Raw genomic sequence first — 16,912 nt, 5'->3', positions numbered from 1 at the left:
CAGCGCCAATGCTGGTTGCTAGCGCCAGGCGCTACAGCTGGCGTTTGGCGCTGATTTGGAAAATTACGCGTTTTCTCAAAATCAGATAAAAATTGCCGTACAGGAGGATAAAATCGTATTTTCCTCAAGAATGCTATTTGATTTTAATTAAAACTCTGAAAAGTCAACAAGAGTCAATTTATCAATGCTAATTGAATTAGGAATGAAAAGAACCTTCTAGAAGAATCTAGAAGACTAAAACCATTCCTAATTACATTAGGAATGATAAATCATATTAGGCCCTCCTCTAGATCATTGGGCCGTATATAAAGCTTAAGCCGGACCCAGTTTGGTAAATTGGCCATAACTTCCTCAATATTCATCGGAATTGGGCTTATAATATATCTTTGGAAAGGTCTTTGCAAGCCCCATCCAACTACACTACTATTGGACCCATATCATGGACCAACCAAACTGGATTGGCTGTTTTTTTAAAATAAGTTTTCAAAAATAGAGAGAAGAGAAAAGAAATTAAAACTATCCGCAACACTAAACTTTCCACACTTTCGCTTCATTCGATTATGATTCGACGTGAAAGGTACTTATCACTGGGTTTGGTTTTGGGGAGACACAAATGGGTGTCTACACAACTGGACAAGAAATAATTGAGTGAACATCTTGTAGAGAGCTCTCATTGTCAGTAACATGATGAGATGCACCAGTGTCAATAATCCACGATAAAGATAAGTAATCATCATTAGTAGAAGCAGTAGGAAGATCGAACAAACCACCCAAAATAGGGGTAGTGGCGGAAATAGGAGGCAACGACAGAGTAGAAGAGGCAGCAACAATGGACTTTGGTAGAGTAGTAGCGGATTGAGAAGAACGTCCATATTTGTCAAGCCACCATTCGGGTAGCCCGTGGACAAGAAAACAAGTATCATAATTGTGACCCGTACGATTACAATGAGAACAATATAACTTTGACTTATTGCGATGCTTCGACAGAAAATTACCAGTAGTCATAGTATGATGTTGATCAAATACAATAGAGGAAGAAACAATAGTGTCATTCGCCATTGTTAACAAGTAATAGAAAGTAGTAATATCAGAGAAAGAATATGAAATAGCCCACAAATTGCACTACACCAATGCAGCAATAATTCACGCAACACCAATGCAGAGTAGTAGAACAAGAATTCACGCAATCCCAAGGCCACCACACACAAATCGCACAACAATTATCACAAAGCAGATTTAGGGATAAACCCCTAAATTCAAAAATCGAGAAATAAAATTTAGAATTGTAGATGAACAAACCAAATCCGAAATAAAATTCGAATTGTAGGATTTAGAATGATAGAAAAAAAAATAGAATTTTAGGGTTTAGAATTTTAGGGGCTCCGATACCATGTCGGGAATTGATTTTCCTTAGTTGTATTATTGTATGAACATGTATATATATATATATACAACCTAACGAGAGATTAGGGCCGATAACATTTGGCCCATTAGCTATACAATACTAGGCTTAACATTTATGTTCCTTTAGCTTTCTTAGTTTTTATTTTCGCAAAAAGTTTGACTAATTTGTCACACTACAATTCAACCCCTCCTTCTTGTAGTATTCATTGAAACTACACTAAAATTGACACAAAATTACTAACACAAAATTCGCTTGAGTTGGTTTTGTATTGATATGAAATTTTGTTGTGTCGTATGATACGTCAATTTATAATGGTAGGTATCATTATTTAATTATAAGGAAATTTTGCAAACAACTACCATTTAAATGACCACTTTTGAGAACAACTACCATTTATAATTTTCTTTTGAAAAAACTACCACAAAAACACAAAAAGTTTGAGTAGCACTACCACATTTATTCTTTCTGGCAAGAATCTCCGTTTTGGGGGCATATTTTATAAAATTTCCCTTTAAAAACTCATATTAAATGACTGCATTAACCCTTAATTGGATTATACACTTCAATTGCCCCAAATCCCCAAATTTAGTAAAGCCCTAAATTCAAATTTTTTTACCATAAATCCTAATTTTAAGATTTAATTGAGAAATTAAATAAACTATAATGCAAAATTAATGATGATTGACCTATAATTGTGTTCTACTATCGAAATCTCTTGTTTTCTATACCACAATTGATTGAAATTTTATAAACTAAGCTATCTCTACCAGAAATTCTTGCTGGAAAATTAAACGTGGTAGTGCTACTCAAAGTTTTTGTGACTTTGCGATAGTTTTCTTTAAAAGAAAATTTTAAATGGTAGTTGTTCTCAAAATGGGTCATTTAAATGGTAGTTGTTCGTAAAATTTCCTAATTATAATTAAGGAATAATTTTTATTTCTTATCCTAATTACTATCAAAATTTACTTTATTATAGTAGGTATCAAATTTTAATGTAGTCGTTTATCATTTAAATGTAATATTATTTCTAATATAATTTTTTTTAATCTAATATTATCTTTTTTGAGATTTATCTTTTCATATATTTGTTTGGATTTGTTATACTCGTAGTAATGATTTAATAAATTTCTATTTTTCTACTTCCTCCGTTAATGGTTAATTGCAACAAAGGAATATTTTATATCTCACAAATAATACCCCTTTGTTGCAATTAACCATTAACGAAGGAAGTATTATTTTTTTCTTTATTTTTATCATTAATTTATAAAATAATTTAATACGTGGATTTTAATTTACGTGGCATTAAAATTAAAATTTTAGATATAGTAAATCTAATACATTACTTTTACCTAGGTGGCGTTCTAATTTTTTAATTTAAAACTAAAATAAATTTATTTTTCAAAATAATTATATTTCTTAGATGGCACTTTGAATGCTCTCCAAAAATGCCTACCTTATATATATAAATATAAATATGTTAAATTCAATTTATTATAATATAAATATAATTTCGAGTTAATAATAACACAATATTTATTTACAAACAAAACTACAAAAAGTACACTATTATGTAAATATAAGCTATAAGATATCGTATATTTAAATATCGTACATTATCAAAATGAATTACTTGACCATATATAACATTCAAGTAAAAATGTTATCTTATAATTTTATCAACATGAGCATCGCCCGGACACAAAGCGTACACTCCATAAGAAATCTCATATCTTAATATTCTACGTTATTAGGACGAATTATTTGACCGTATTTAACATTCAAGTAAAAATGTTATTAACCTTCTGGGCATAGCCCTATCACAAAACTAGTATATTTATAAAGGGGGTTTTTTCCCGAGTTTTTAGAGAGTCGCGTAGGATTAAATTTTTTTAACGCGCCATGTAAGATAATAAATTTTAGTGACAATCAATCAAATAAGAGATTTGTAAATTCTTTTAGAATTTAATAATTCAAATGCCACATAAGTAAACAAATGAGGTTTTAAAGCTGAAATTAATTAAATATAATATATCTTTTGAATTAGGAATTTTATCCAAACTAGGGATTCTTATGCGTGCAACATGGCTTGTTCTTTGAGAAGAATTATTATAGGTGACCTTTATGCCTTATGCATATTTGCATGGTAATTTTAAGTAATTATTGCAACGAATTGAATAAATTAAACAAGTCGTCATACAATTATATATTTTGTAATTTTTGTACTCCATATATATTAAAATTAATATAGACAACTTTGTATTAAATAGTGTTTACATTCCAAATAGAAAAAAATAAAGACTAAAAGATGCTTCAAATATTTAAATAAACACAAATAATAAATCAATGCAATTTTGGTGATTCAAGTGACAATCTTATGGCTATTGAATTTATTGGGGAAAATATGTAAAAGAAAATATTTAAGGACATTTATGTCCATATACTATTCATAAGAGTTTTCTGAAACTTTTTATAAGGTAGGGATATATTACTCCGTACCAATGGGAGGAATTCAAAATTTATTTTTAAATTAAATTAAAATGTTAAATGATATGGAGTTTATAATGTAAAACGAATAAACTAACAAAATTTATCACATAAATACAAACAATATTTGTTTTAAAAAATACAAAAACGTGCACCGCACGGGCTTTGTCTAGTGAGAAACAAAGACAAGTTCGGTTCTTGAAAATATTACGCCCAAAGATGTAATTGAGAAATTCAATTTGAATTGCATAATAGAGGTGGTAGATTAAGTAAAAGGATAATCGAAACAAAAATTACAATTCAAACATTTTCATGGTTGTAAGAAAATTAGGTCAGTTACAATTCTTGACAATCCCAAAAAAACTCAACCCAAAGATAGCATTTCTTCTTTAAATCTTGAAGTTTACCGACAAAGAGCCTTTAAATTGAAATTGAAATTGAAATTGAAATCAAAATATTGCTTTGATCCTTTTTTCATTTTTAGAGAGGGTGGGAGATGAGAATGACAAAGATTATAAAGTTCTTATATGAAAAAGGAGTTTTCAAAATCCTCAATCACTCCAATCTAATCACCTCACCCACCTAAAAAAAATAATAATAATAAAATAGGAAGATGATGGTGGGTAGGGGTGGCAATATCATCCAAACCCGATAGATAACCATCTACCCAATCCAAATATATGGATGAAAACCCGAACTTAAGCGGATGACGGATGGATGATTGATGGATCGAGTGACGGATCGGGTCGGATACGGATGATGATACATCCAACCCATCACCCGATCCATCACCCGACCCATCCATCCACCCGTTAAATTTATATATAAAAAAATAAAAATAAATACTTTTTTTAATAATTTAATGTCTATTGTAGTGTTAGGAATTTACATTTGTTTTAATTTAGTAAAAAATGAACAAATATTAGAAAGATGTATCAAAGATTTAATAAAATTGATCACTTTTTTTTTCAAATCTTGATTTTAATTATGAAAATAAATTTTTTTATTTATATATTTATTTCACCCAAATTATCACCCGATTCATCAATGGATGACGGATGGATCGGATGTGGATGAAAAAAAATTAGGTGATGGATGGGTCGGGTGATGGATGGATCGTTGGTGGATGGAGGCGGATGAAGCATCATCCGACCCACCTCCGATCCATTGCCATCTCTAATGGTGGGTCTAAGGACGGATGATTCATCTTGTGTCAGAGAAAAGGTATTTGTTAAGTTAGTGATGTAGAAAAATTTTCTAATGGTAGACTAGTGGCTAATGTAGTAAATATGGGGTTATAGGGCGAGACATTTAAGGTATTAGAAAAGAATAAGATTAAATATGTACAAGAAAAATTTCAAACAACTGTATTCTAAAGATTTTCAAATCCACTTTAATCATGCGCTTAAATGAAATAAACTTGTGTGTTCTATTTCATAAATTCAGTATTCAATAAGATGTTAGATAGAATAAACTTATGTGATTTTTTTCCCTACTTTCCAGGATTTTGCTCGATAATCTTTAGAAAATGCCAAATTACGATAATTTTAAATCACAAGATCAAGAAATTTATCACCAATAATGGTAAGATCATTGAAGAAAAACTAGTTTGTCTGCACCATAATACTTATAGATTATCTAAAGTTTGGATATAAGTATGGACATAAATTACACCATTGCAAATCTAGTTAGTTATTCAATTATATTTTAATTAAATAATTTGATTTGATTTAATTTGTGTCTTTTCTGATTTATTCTTTTATGTTTAATAGTTTTTTTAAATTTATTTTTTTGAATGTTGGAATGGGGAAAAGTGACAAATAATACATGAATTTTCTCTATCAAATTGGAATAATATTTGATATATATTTTTGACAAATTGATATTTGTTATGGTAATAGAAAACATAACTACAAATAGATACAATTTTTGGAAAGTTCTACACATGCATTAAGTCACGTTTACATTCGACACTAGAGATGACAATAGATGTTTACATAAAAAAAACATAATATATGTAATTACAATTTACATGAAATAATTGAAAATTAACAAATTATATAAAATCAATCATGTTAATTATTTCCAGTTCACTTGATTTTAAGTTTTGTGCACTCTAATTTATACTACAATAAGAAAGTCTCTAATTTGTATTATTTTTTACCATTCTAAAATCTTAGTTAAGCCTATTACGTATGTTAATTTTTTACGATTCTAGAATGTTAGTTAATGTGCCGTTAATATCGTGTGCAGATAAACACCAATTGTCGTCTTTAATAGTTTTTAATTTTGAGTTAACGAGTATTCTAGTCATAATAAATGTGTACAGTTAATATAATTTTGGATATGTATTTATTCTATTTTCACTAGTAGAAAAATACAAAAAGGCATCCTCATAAAGGCACCGGTTCAAGCCAAACCGGTGTCATAAACCGGCCCAAAATTGGGCGCAATTTTATATAAATAGAAAAGGCACCGGTTCAGCCCAAACCGGTGCCAAAAATAAAAAGGGCACCGGTTTGAACCGGTGCCAATTGAACCGATGCCTTATTTAAAAAAAAAAACGTGCCCTATACTTTCTTCTTCCTTCTCTCTTTCATTCACTGTTTCATTCATTCGAGCCCTAAGCTATACTTTCTTACTGCACTCTCGTTCTCCATTTTCCCAGGCCACCACCATTACGCTGTCGCCGGCCACCAGCCCCACCCTTCTCTTTCTCCCCTCACCGGGTTTCCCCCCTATTCCTTCTCTTTCTCTGTTCAATTTCAAGAGGGTTGTGAAGGTGTAGAAGCCACCACCTGCTCGCCCCGCCGCAGTGTTTCTGCTGCCCCGTGGTCGCCGCGCCGTGCCCTCCTCCACCACCTGTCGTGCCCTCCTCCACCACCGAGGTAATTTCCTCACTATTTCAAGGTTTTTCCTTTTTTTTTTATTTCACAATTATTTTCTAATTATGTACTTATATTATTGTGTTTTGCATGTTGAATCATTGTTTGCAAAATAAAATTTAGGTTTGAATATAATTATACTCTAATTTTTCTCAATTTTAGGTTGTTTTATTGGGAATTTGTGAAAATATTAGTGATTTTTCTCAATTAGTTTGATTTTATTGTGTTTTAATGGTTAATTTAATGTGTTTTGGTGGATAATTTTGAAATAATTATAGAATATATATTAACCTTGATACTTAAATAGGTGAAATTTGGTATGTTACTTGGTTAATTTGAAGTTGTTTTGATGGATTATTTTGAATAAGTTAGAGATTACTGAACTTTGTTATTAAATTAGTTGAATTTTGGAATGTTTAAATGGTTAATATTAAGTTGTTTTGATGGGTATATTTGAATAAATTTGAGATTAGTAACCTTGCTTGTTACTAAAGTAGATGAATTTTGGAATGGGTGAATGATTACTTTTAAGTTGTTTTGATGGGTAATTTTGAAAAAATTAGAGATTAGTAACCTTGTTAGCTTAGCAATTTTGAATAAATTAGATGAATTAAAGTAGTGAATACATTGTTTAGCAATTGTTAGTTCGATGAATGATGTGTTTTAGCTTATAAATAAATTAGTGAATTGACATGTTATGAGAAAGAAATAGTACATACCTTATATTTAACCTAATTTTTGTTTATTGTTTTTTTTAATGGATTTGTGAATTGAAGCACGAGTTTAGCTTGAGGACTACATATTGAGCTCAAGTGGGTAGTTGCTATATATATTGGTATGACTTATAAACTTTACTTAGCTATATTTCTTTCTATTTATCCATTTAATAAAAGTTTATTCATGAATTTGCAACTTATGTATTGTTTAATTGCAAATAAATACAACAATATATAGAATACTTGCATCATCATATGCCTAGATACCCGTTCAAGGCTTTCTCATTAGGAGAAAGTCTTGAATAGTCCCCGGTAGGGACTGTTCTTGAATGTGTACTCTCACTTAGGTGGTGAATGTATGTTTTCTTTTAAATTTTAAGGAACATCTTGGCTTACCATTTCCTCACTATGTATGTGGTTAATTAATTATCTACATCGTGTACTTGGAGAATTAGGGGGAAATGCTGCCGGATTTTCCTTAAAATTGGAAAGTTGAAATACATTCACTAGTGAGAGTAGACATTCAAGGATGGGTTAGGTTGGAGTGATAAAGACCCTTTGGAAACATGATTTTTTTTCACTATATGAATGGTATATTCACGTTTTTTACTTGAATTTGATTTACATAAAATATGTAGCAATTACACATTATTCATTATATGTTGCTATATATGTTTAGAGACAATTTACTAAATGGAGAAGGATCGTGGTTGGATGTATGGTAGATGCGATACATTGGAATTTTGGAATGGGGTTCAAGAGTTTTGCGAGAGGGCTTTAGCTTATCAACGCAAACTGGGTGGCAAAGGCCTTTATTGTTCTTGTGTTGATTGTAATAATGTGAATGTGGTCAATAATGTTGAAATCATTTGAGATCATGTATTATGTCGTGGGTTTAGGCATTTATACCAATATGTGTGGATTTGGCACGGAGAAAGTGGAGAGTACAGTGGGGATCTTGATCGGAATGATGTGCGTGTTAGAAGCAATGAGATTCATGTGGACGAGGAATACGAAAATGATGACTATATTGTTGATAATGGTGAGGATGGAGCCTATGATGATCATGAGGTCGAGGATGAACAAGTGGATGAGATGTTGCATGGTGTTGAAGGTGGAGTGTTTGAGTTATTATCGGAGGCTTTCAAAAAGCTTTTGTATCTCGGGTGCAAAAAATACTCCAAACTATCGGCCGTGCTAACACTTTTCAACATTAAGTCGAAGCATGGGTGGACGGACATCAATTTTACTTCTTTGTTGACCGCATTAAGTGATATGTTGCCTGATGGGAATGAAATTCCTAAGTCTTACTATTACGCAAAGAAGCTCATGTGTCCTTTTGGTTTGGAGTATAAGAAGATACTGCCGGGTCCAACATGGAAGTCACCGTTGGTAATTTACATGATATTGTGATTATCTTCAAAATTTATGTTAGTAAATATTTGCTAATTTCCTTTGCATGTTTCACTGATGTGATTTGTTTGTCATATGCTAGTGCGCACAACAAGAGAATGGACTTGATTGTGCTTTGTATGTGATGAGATTCATGCTTGACATTGTGACTAATTGTACGGACACTCAACAACTTGATGAAGTAAGTCCTAAAACTTAATGAAATGCTATATTAATGTGATTTTTAGCCTTAGACACCTAATATTACCCAACACTGACATGTTATGAGAATTAAAAAGGTGATTTGACAAGAAAGGTAGAAAATGGGCTGAATAGAAGTCATATGGGCCATATTAGGGCCATTTTGTGTTAATATGCTCTTTTGATGTGATTTATTTCCTTGTACACCTATAACTAGATAATATTGACATGTTACGAGATAAATAAAGTTCTTTTAATAAGAAATGTAGGAAATGGGCAAAGTAAAGTCATATAGGACATATTCGGGCCATTTTGAGTAAAAAGCGTCAAAAACCTTATTAAAATGCTCTTTTGATTCAATTTTAGGGCTAAGACACATACAACTACCCAACATTGACATGTTATGAGAAAGAAATAGTTCATTTGATAAGTAATGTAGGAAATGGGCTACATAAAAGTCATATAGGCCCTATTTGGGCCATGTTGAGTAAAATGCGTTGTTAAACCTATTGAAATAATATATTGATGTGATTTCTAGCCTTAGACACCTAATATTACCCAAAAATGACATGTTATGAGAAACAAAAAGGTGATTTGACAAGAAAGGTAGAAAATGGGCTGAATATAAGTCATATGGGCCATATTAGGGCCATTTTGTGTTAATATGCTCTTTTGATGTGATTTCTTTCCTTATACACCTATAACTAGATAATATTGACATGTTATGAGATAAATAAAGTTCATTTAATAAGAAATGTAGGAAATGGGCAAAGTAAAGTCATATAGGCCATATTTGGGCCATTTTGAGTAAAAAGTGTCATAAACCTTAATAAAATGCTCTCCTATACAATTTTAGGGCTTACACACATACAACTACCCAACATTGACATGTTATGAGAAAGAAATAATTCATTTGATAAGTAATGTAGGAAATGGCCTACATAGAAGTCATATAGGTAATATTTGATAAAATACATATTGTTTTGCCTAATTAATTAATTTTAACATAATATTTTTGTACTTCAAGTTTTGCAAGGTCCAAAAGGATGGTCCGTTGACAATCAAGGAGCTTAATGAAGTTCGTGACATGTTGGCGTCTTTTATCACCTTCAACATGTAATATAAATGGCATTGTAATTGTAAATTATTTATGTTAACTTTTGAACTATATATATTATTATTCATTATATATTTACATACTATTATTTTTATATATATGTAAGAAACTTTTTTTTTAATGTATTGCGTTTGGGAATATTTATATCTATATATAATTAAATTCTTGTTTTTAATATTATTTTTGTATCTTATTATAATAATTAATAATATTATTATTAGTAATTATAATAATAATATTATTAACTATTTTATTTAATATAATTGTTGGAATTACAGGTTATTATTATTGCTGGAAACAAGTTTTTTTTTTAAATATTATTGCACGAAATTCGAAAAAAAAAATTATTGGGTAAATAGGCATCGGTTAACCGGTGCCTAAGTTAGCTACCACCCAAAAAAAAAGGCGAGAGAGCAGTTAAAGGCACCGGTTAACCGGTGCATAATTGGGTATATGGCACCGGTTTTGAACCAGTGCTAAAAAGGGGGGTATTTGGCACCCCCCACATAGGCAACGGTTCAAACTGGTGCCAAAGCAGTTTTTTCACCTAGTGTTTTATTTTAGTGTCTCAATTATTTGGTCAAAGTGGTGTATGTGAATATTATCATTAAACTTTTTATAAATTATAGAAAGTAAATATTTAAAAATTATGTTTTGAGACGTTTCTAACAAATGTACCGATCACTGGAGTTGTTAAATAAAAACAAAAGGTGTATCATTTTTTTTAAGTAATTAGATAGTTTGATTCATTTCACTAGATATGATACAAATCATTCTTAAAAATTCTATTAAAAAATAATTCTAAAAATTTGATATTTGAAAGATTTGTACACTCTCCATTTTTCTAAACTACATTAACCGTACCATTAATTATTTAATTGTATATTAGTAAAAATTATACAAAGTTGATTTATTGATTCATAACAATACAAATCTAATAAAATTTAGTTTTATAATGTTTTAACTTATATATATATATACAATTAAACATGATCAAAATTTTAAAACTTTGACTTGTGAATAATAAAATAGGTAAAACTTAAATAAGAAAAACAAGGTAATAATAAGAATTTCCTATAAAATCTCACAATTCTATTGTCATCAAAGTTATTATATTTTGAACACATAAATAGTAAGTGAGTCGAACTTTTAAAAACAAAAATAGTTATTAAATTGAACAATCTATCTCATGTAAAATCCAACAGCTAATTACTTGTGAATTATAAGCTAAATAACAATTGTTACAATACCGTTTGATCAATGCCATGACCAATACTTTGTAACAAACATAATAATACAGCCCAACATTCACCAGCAAGATCTGTCCATTAACACAATTCTTTATGAACTATTACATATTTGAGTGAGGTCCTAGTATACTATTATTTGTATTACAATTATTATGCTCTCTATGTCCTAAAATAATTGACACAATTAAACTTTGCATTTCGATGCACTAGTTTGACATTATTTTATATAATTAAATATTAATGAACATTTTAAAAAGTTAGAGTATATTACTAAACTTTATAATATTATCTATTTAACAACATATTTTATGATCAAATATATTTTTATTATGTTTGTGAAAAAAAGCCTAACGTGTCAATTATTCTAGGATGGAGGGAGTATTCATATTCCTTGGTATGTGCATGTGCAATAAATGGAAAATGTTTGTGGAGCAAAGGATGTATTATTTACAAAACCTATTATATAACTCTAATATTATTTCATTTTTTTTTTCAACAAAGAGGTATTTTATGTGAGACATAAAAAATTTGTTTGTTATAAATAAAAAGAAACGATGCTGGTAATATTACAAGTTTACAACGAACTTGTACCATTAACAACCAATAAAAAAAAGGTTTTCAAGAGATAATATAAGCATATGGCCTTACATTTGACGTTTGCGTAAGCTTGTAAATCTATTCCTCGATCATGTGCAAAAGTCCAGCAAGTCTTTAAAGCGGAAAATAAATCTTTATTTGATAATTAAAGCTGTGAAATAGCAAATCATTTCAATTATACATTGAGATCATAAAAATCAACCATTTATTTATTTATTTTGCTTGTTTAAAAGAAAAAGGTAGTTGGTGCTTTAATTTTGCATTTATAATGGATTTTATCACATATAATCTCCATCCCGGTATCATCTTGCTTCTCTTTGTTATGAATTTGTATTACAAAGATTGAATTGATCACTAACAATGTGTATAATGCTAATGATTATGTTAATTTTTTGCAAAATTCATCACATACTACACAACTTATACTATTATAATCTCATTTCCTAAGTTGTACATGCATGCGCGTAAGCTACTATGCTAATGATTATGTTATTTATGTGCACTTGTGGATGATTGCGTATATCGGTATATGCCTTTTGCTTGTTAGTAATACACTCGCATAGTGGCACACATGTACATATACTCACTTACACAATAATCTTAAAGTTTATTATTTTTATACTCCATATTCCGTCCCTAAACGAATGACCATTATTGTCTAAATCTAGTCCCAAAATGATCATCCCATTTGCATTAAAATACTCTTCAAATTGAACTATATTTGTGCAAAGTAAGCTTTCCATGTAAATTTTGTTTTTCTATGTACTTTTATTACTTTCTCTCTCTATTTTTTTTTGCAAACCCTATGTGATTTACGCTTTTCAATATAATGTCTTTTTCTACTATCTTTTTCACTTTCTTAATACCCATGAATTTTGCCCACAAGGGTCATTCTTTTAGAGATGGAGGGAGTATAAGAGTTTTTGTCAGAAATTACCTAATAAAATTAAACCCGCATTTAGTAAGCACTAATAAACTATTTATTAAAACATATGTTGGAAAATATTACCTCTAGATGGATTTCCATTGTTGACAAAATTTTCCAGCGTTGAATTACCCCAAAACAGCCCCAGAACCATCGCTTTCATCCCCAAAACCAACACAACCCACTTGAAACTTCCTCAGCTCCACCATGCCGGAATCACCCTCCAACGACCACCTCTTATCCCATAGCTCGAAATATACACCTACCACCTCGGAATATCCCCCAATCACCTCGAAAATAACCTTATTATCTTGAAATTAAAAGCAACTCTCGTGATGGTTTGAAGGTACTTTGAGGTGAGTCAACACAGGAAATTAGGTCAATGGTGAAAATCCTCTTGAAAGTAGTATTTCACATTATTTTACCTTTTATTAGATAGTTGTTTACAACATTATTTTTTTATTAAGTAACTTCTTACCAAATCTCGCATCTGAAAGGGCGTGTCTGAAAAAACAATCTTTTAATACTAGTTTAGTTCCCGTGTCATGCACGATAATTTTCAATAATTACTACTCCGATCCCTCCGTTTTAAAATATTTGCTCCATTTCTCCATGCGCGGAGTTTTAAGAGAAATTGGAGAAAGTAATAAAATATGGAAGTGGGGTAGTAGTGAAAATAAAAAAAGAATGTAAAAAGCAAAATTAGTGGAAGAATAGGAGGAGAGAGAATATTATGTTGGGTCCACTAAGTGTGAAAATTGAATTTAATATTGTAAAAGCTTTCTAAAAAAAGAAATGGAGCAAGTATTTAAAAACTGTCGAAAAAGAAAAATGGAGCAAGTATTTAAAAACGGAGGGAGATTAAACTATCATTAATTATAATTAGTTTTTTATAAAGAAAAAAAATCTAAAAATATAGTTGACAAATTTTGATCAATATAAAGGGTTACGAATGATATATTAAATATAAAATGATGTAGATTATAATCAAAAGTATATTAATAATATTTTTTTTTATAATAAATACATAAATATTTGAGTTAAAGGTATGTTAAATCTTTTTTATTTTAAGTTACTATATTGTATAAGATTTTGAAGTTATTTTTGTATAAGATTTTTTTAAAATACAATTTTATACCAAAAAAAAAAAACTAAGGACACACCAGCAGATGACACGTGTCATTGCTGGTGTGTCTTTTAGTATATATATATATTATATTATTATTGATTGATTATTGATGCTACATATACATATATATACTTAATCCCACATCATATTATTACACTTTATTGTAATTTAGTATAGAGAAAATCAAGATGCTTATTTATATACTTATATAGTGTATACTTTCAAATGTAAATTAAGAATTCTACCCTGAGAAGGGCTTTCTAATGATTATTTTCCTTACATGTAAGTGTAATAATATTTTGTATTATACCTTACATTTAATTGTTGTCCGGGTCATTTTCTTCTCAACCTATATAATTATTATGAAGAATACAATAAACATATTTTTAAATAGAAAAATTAAATTCGTTGGTTTTAATTATCAATAAATGATTTGTAAGTAGTATCACGTTTCATAATTACAAAATTGAATGATACTCGATCTATAAATCTATAATAATGGTACTCAATGAAGAAAAACTAAAGAATCCACAAAAAAGAAATAATAATAATAATAATAATAAATAAATAAATAAATAAATAAATTTATCATCGAATCATTAAATTAGTGGGCTAGTTTAATTCATAGAATTTTATTTTAGTCACTGTAAAGTATAAACCACTTAGTCAAAGAAATATGTTTACTCAACCAACAAAAAAGGAGTGGTTTTAACACAACATAATACTATAACACAATTGCAAACAATAATATGTACAATATATACTAATTAATGTTTTAACGTCTATACGCATTATTGTACGTGATCTAGTAATAAGGTCTATGTACAATAGGTTACAAGTTAGATCTAGTCCTCTTCCCCGTTAGTAATTCATAATGTGTAACGTTCTTGTAGCTCATTCGCACCAAACAAAATATTATTGCGCATGTAGTATAAATGACTAATTGATAATAATAATTACATGTACATGGGTAGGTTGAAGACAAAAGGGGCAAGAAGAAGTGGAAAAGAGTAGAAGTGAATATCAAAGATCATGTTGTGATTCCAGCATATCCTGAAGGTTTATCAACAGAAGATTATAGTAAGCATTTTGAAGATTACACATCAAAAATATCTACATCACAAATTCCACAAGATAAACCCTTGTGGCAACTTCACATTTTCAATTACCCTACAAAGAATGCTGCTGCAACTTTCATGTATAAGTTTCACCATGCCATTGCTGATGGCACCTCGCTCATGGGAGTCGTCTACTCTTGCTATAAACGAGTAGACGATCCTTCGAAACCTCTCACATTCCCATCTAGAACTACTCCAAGGGAGAAACAAAGTCATTCTATCAAGAAAGTTTTCAGCATTGTGCCTAATTTTATGGCTTCTTTCTTTTACACCTTCCTACATTTTGGACAAAGTATTAGGTTATCTTTCTCAGCAGATGATCGGACTCCAATTAGGTCGGGTAATATGAATCCGGATTGTAGAATTTGCACCGTCAATTTATCTCTTACTGATATCAAAAGAATCAAGACTTTTCTTGGAGTGGTAGGACACAACTTGTTATAACATTATATACCATGTTTAAGTCGTCTAGGGATGATTCTATGATAGTCATCGTCTTTAAAATGACTAATATTATACTTATAATTTATTGGCTCATTTTAATTTATTTTTTAAAGTCAAAATTAATTATAAGTCATTTATTTGATTTAAAAAAAATCATTTATTAATTTTGAAATAATTTTATTTATTTTTATAATTTTCCTAATTAATTAATTTTATAATTTATTTTTAATGTCAAAACTAATTATAAATCATTTAATTAATTTTTAAAATTCATTTATTGGTTTTGAAATAACTTTTATTTTATTTATAATTTTTTTATCTAATTAATTTACAAAATTCATTTTTATTATTATAAAATTAACAAATAATTCATAAATAGTTTATAAAAATAGAAAAAAAATTAAATAATAAATTCAAATAAAAAAGAAAAACCTATAAAATTAGTTTTAATATAAAAAATAAATAAAAAATCAACCAATAAGAAATTAGTATAGTAATAGTCATTTTAAAGATGATTACCACATAATCTATACGTCTCTAGACTCTAGCTCATCTTTGTTAATTTTTGTCGGTTTTTTGGTGAATAGACAGTAAATGATGTTGTCGTTGGGATACTTTTTCTTGGATTTCGTTTATATATGCAAGAAATCAACAATGGACAACTAAAGAACACACGATCCACGGCTGTGATAACTCTTAACATGAGGAGTGACAAAGGATATGCACACGCAGAAGAAATGCGCAAAAATAATGCCAAGGTACCATGGGGAAATAGATTTTCAGGTATCGAATTACCAATCACAAATTTAGAGGAGAATGATATTAAAAATCCTCTAAAGTTTATCTTGAAAGCTCACAAAATTATTAAGAAAAAGAGGAATACTATTTTTGCTCAAATTCTCTTATTATACTGCCTTGGAGCTGTGAGGACATGTATAGGCCTTCAGGTACGTTACATTTTGCTTGATGTTAATTATTTTTCAAACGGGAATTATATTTAAGGAAGGAGGGAGTTTTACGTAATTATTACGAGTACTTTCTAAAATAGATTAGTCACTTGTATTTTACAACTAGTTTAGATCAATGCAATGCACAGTAATTGCTAAATTATACTACTCCGTTTCTGAAAGTTTGACTCACTTACTGTTCATGTAGTCAGAATAAAATAAGTTTTACCACAGTTTATGACTTATTATACAATAAAAATAAATTATAATGTGGGATCTTATTAGATTCATCTAATTATAAA

General features: G+C 29.4%; 1 protein-coding gene across 1 annotated transcript; it reads left to right on the top strand.

The window, feature by feature from the left end:
• Positions 1–5,068: 5,068 nt before the first annotated feature.
• Positions 5,069–16,664, top strand: LOC110715617 (O-acyltransferase WSD1-like). The gene is made up of 3 exons (XM_021894206.1): positions 5,069–5,113; positions 15,076–15,642; positions 16,251–16,664. Exons 1-3 carry the CDS (start codon positions 5,069–5,071, stop codon positions 16,662–16,664), a joined length of 1,026 nt encoding a protein of 341 aa, XP_021749898.1.
• The last annotated feature ends 248 nt before the right edge of the window (positions 16,665–16,912 follow it).

The sequence above is a fragment of the Chenopodium quinoa genome, unplaced genomic scaffold (genome assembly GCF_001683475.1).
Source record: "Chenopodium quinoa cultivar QQ74 unplaced genomic scaffold, ASM168347v1, whole genome shotgun sequence".
Taxonomy (NCBI): domain Eukaryota; kingdom Viridiplantae; phylum Streptophyta; class Magnoliopsida; order Caryophyllales; family Amaranthaceae; genus Chenopodium; species Chenopodium quinoa.
The sequence above is the reverse complement of the archived record's forward strand: the minus strand, read 5'-3'. Positions and strand labels throughout refer to the sequence as shown.